Here is a 3,269-nt window from a genome sequence, read left to right as displayed (position 1 = left end):
AAAAAAAAAAAAAAAAGAAAGATTCCTTGATGAGCCTTTATTTCCTTTAATAAAAACATGAGAACTCTGAGTATATGTGTGAATCATTTCTTCCTTCTATCATTCTTAAAAGAGAAAGAGAAATCCCAGTGCAGTGCTTCCCAAATGGGAGCAGTACGTGTCCATCTGTCAGGCTATATTAAACCAGAAGAGACTTTTCATTTCAAAATAGTTTCTCCTATTGGTGCTTTCTCTTTGTGAAATATTTACAGGAAACATACATTTAAATGGGAATTAAAGCAGAAACAGGCTGGGCACAGTGGCTTACGCCTGTAATCCTAGCACTCTGGGAGTCCGAGGCGGGAGGATCCTTTGAGCTCAGGAGTTCGAGACCAGCCTGGGCAACAGCAAGAACCTGTCTTTGCAAAAAACAGAAAAATTAGCCTGACCTCCTGGTGCACACCTGTAATCCCAGCTACTTGGGAGGCCAAGGCAGGAGGATCGCTTTGAGCCCAGGAGTTTGAGGTTGCCGTGAGCTAGGCTGACGCCACAGCACTCTAGCCTGGGCAACAGAGCGAGACTCTCTCAAAAAAAAAAAAAAAGTAGAAACATACAGCAATACAAGCAAAACTTTCTTTTGCATAAGACAGTCTACATTACCCTTTCCATAAAAAAAGACTGAAAATCTGGGGTTGAAGTAAAACACCCATGCCAGCCGGAGCTAGAAATGTAGCTTTGTGTCAGCAGGGGACAAAGCTTGAGTCGTGTTTGCTTGTGGCTTGCTAAATATATACCAGAGCTTTGGTTCCTATTTATGAAGTTCCTAGTTTCATAAAATGGACAGACCAACGAACAGTTTTCCTATGTTTATTTTTCCAGAGTAGTCTAGCATATGTTTCTCAAGAATGGTCTGCAAATCCCTTGCATGAGAATCACCCAAGAAGTTTGTCCAAATAAAGAGTCCAGGGATACATACCAGATTTACGGACTCAAAATCTCTGGTAATGGGGGGCCCAGGAATCTGTATGTTAAAGATCAAACCAGGTGATTCCCCTGCACAACAAAGTTTACAGGAATCGACCCCGTGATATTGGCGTTTTAAGTGCACCATGCCTCAGTTCCCCCCTTACGCAACAGAAAACAAGAGTTACTCGATATTTTGCAAGTTAGTACTCGTATTACTGGTTGCCAGGATGCAGAGACATGGCCGCTGAGAGGTGACTGGGGGCTTCCTTTAAGTCCCTTCATTCCTGGTGAATTCTAAATTCAGTTTGGGAAGATTGAGGAAGGGATTTCGGGAACTCAACAGTCTTCAGATCCTAGAGATTACGCGTAACTCCTTAACATCAGGTTTCAGGACGCATGCGGTTAATACTGTCTCCTGCCAGCCGCCGTAGTCCGTCTGGTGATGCCTGCGCCGTATTCTCTGGCGGCTGTCCTCCCATTGTCAAGATGGCGCCCCCCAGGAGCTTCGCTTTGTGGAGCTACTGCGGCCGTGGATGGTCGCGGGCGATGCGGAGCTGCCAGCTCCCTGGGCTTCGTAGCTCCTGGCCCCGGGGTCCACTGGGTGTGCGGCTCTTGTCCCAAGAGAAACCGACCACGGAAACGCACTTCGGGTTTGAGACTGTGTCGGAGGAGGAGAAGGGGGGCAAAGGTGAAAAGGGCGAGAGGGCGGACGGAGGGATCTGATTGTCCGCGATCTAGTTTCTTCTGCCCAATTGAGAATTGATTTAACATCCGGTTAGCTCCGATGCTGTTGTCTGTGCAGTCGTGATATCCAAGGAGTCCCACCTGCCTGACCCAGAAGAGCTTACACGGCCCCTCTTTTTAAGCAGAGTAATTACCCCGCCAATTGAGCGTGTATGATGTGCCAGGCGCCGTACAGACGTTATTTCCAATTCTGACTTTAACTTTCCAGTGGTCTGTATTGTTATCCCCATATCACACCTGAGGAAATTGAGACTTAAAGGTTAAGCAAGAACTTGCCCAATTTAACATAGCTATTACGTGGCGGAACAGGTATTCCATCCCAGTTTAGCCTGACTCCAAAGCCCATGTTCTTAATCTCTTGCTAAAGAGAGAGGTTATTTTTTATAGAAAGAAAAAAGGAACTGTCTTCTCTGTGCCTCAACTTCCAAATTTGCCAAATAGGAATACTAGTAACCCTTCTTCTGGAGTTCTTGTGAGGATTAGATTACTTTATGCATGAAAGCACTTTGAACAGTGCCTGGCACTTAGTAATTTCTCAATAAATCATAGATATTGTTGAGCAGTTTCTTTTTGTCAGCACTGTGCCACAGACATGGGAAAGGAAAAGGACTGTTTTTAATTCCCTCTGTACCATTTATAATGAGAAAGGTATTATGCCCATTTTACAGATGGATAAGGTGAGGCTCTGAGAGGTTCCTTTACTGGGTTCACCCACGAAATAAGAGAAAGAACCCATGGTGAAATTTCCCATCCCTTTAGAGACTACCTTGGGTATTACCTCCCACTTCAACATCGCTAAATACATAGCTCTACTATAACTCTTTGAACATTGAATTCAAATTACTATTTATTTCACAGGACTGTGAATGTCCAGAAAGCTGGGAGAGTGGCTCATTCATTTCTGTTTCCTCAGTGCCTGATGCACATTAGGAGTTTGATAACTGCTTATGGAGTGAAATAAGTGGAGCCAAGTACAATAAAAGCAAGCATTTATCAAGGGTCTGAAACTTTTTAAAATACTTCACATTAATTTTTATAAACACAACCCTGTGAGGGTAGGAACTATTACCCTGGTTTTATAAATGAAGAAACTGTGAAACAAAGATATTAAGTCACTTGCCCAAGATTCTCCTAATAAGTGGCAGAGCTAAGATTTAAATTCAGGTGGGTTGCTGCCAAAGCATGTACTCTTACCCAGTATTTAATAACAATAATAATGCCTAACTTCTGCATTGTGCTTTACAATGTGTAATCAACATTTCACACAATGACAAGCAGGGGAGGAGTTACCAACTGAGCTAAATGTGGATTCCAGATTGGGAACTGAGATTGCGGTACAGGCAGTCCTTGCTTTGCACAGTAATGCAAAACTGTAAAAATGACCATGAAAGCTGAAATCATGCACAATGATCTTAATAATCAATAGAAAAAAATTACAGTTGTTCCATGACCTTTAAAAGTAATTGACAGTCAAAAATTCTTTGTCTGGCCGGGCACGGTGGCTCACGCCTATAATCCTAGCACTCTGGGAGGCCGAGGTGGGTGGATTGTTTGAGCTCAAGAGTTCAAGACCAGCCTGA

At 43.6% G+C, this 3,269-nt stretch overlaps 1 protein-coding gene across 1 annotated transcript in view; it reads left to right on the top strand.

Moving 5' to 3' along the window:
* The first annotated feature begins 1,403 nt into the window (after window positions 1-1,403).
* COQ5 (coenzyme Q5 homolog, methyltransferase (S. cerevisiae)) overlaps window positions 1,404-3,269 on the top strand; it is a 50,959-nt gene continuing 49,093 nt past the window's right edge. Inside the window, 1 exon segment of the mRNA XM_012650184.1 lies at window positions 1,404-1,633. Within this exon segment, the coding sequence (XP_012505638.1) occupies window positions 1,432-1,633 (202 nt within the window). The 5' untranslated portion in view covers window positions 1,404-1,431.

Source organism: Propithecus coquereli, unplaced genomic scaffold, assembly GCF_000956105.1.
Source record: "Propithecus coquereli isolate 6110/MARCELLA unplaced genomic scaffold, Pcoq_1.0 Scaffold314, whole genome shotgun sequence".
Lineage (NCBI taxonomy): Eukaryota > Metazoa > Chordata > Mammalia > Primates > Indriidae > Propithecus > Propithecus coquereli.
This window is presented reverse-complemented; position numbering and strand designations above follow the sequence as displayed.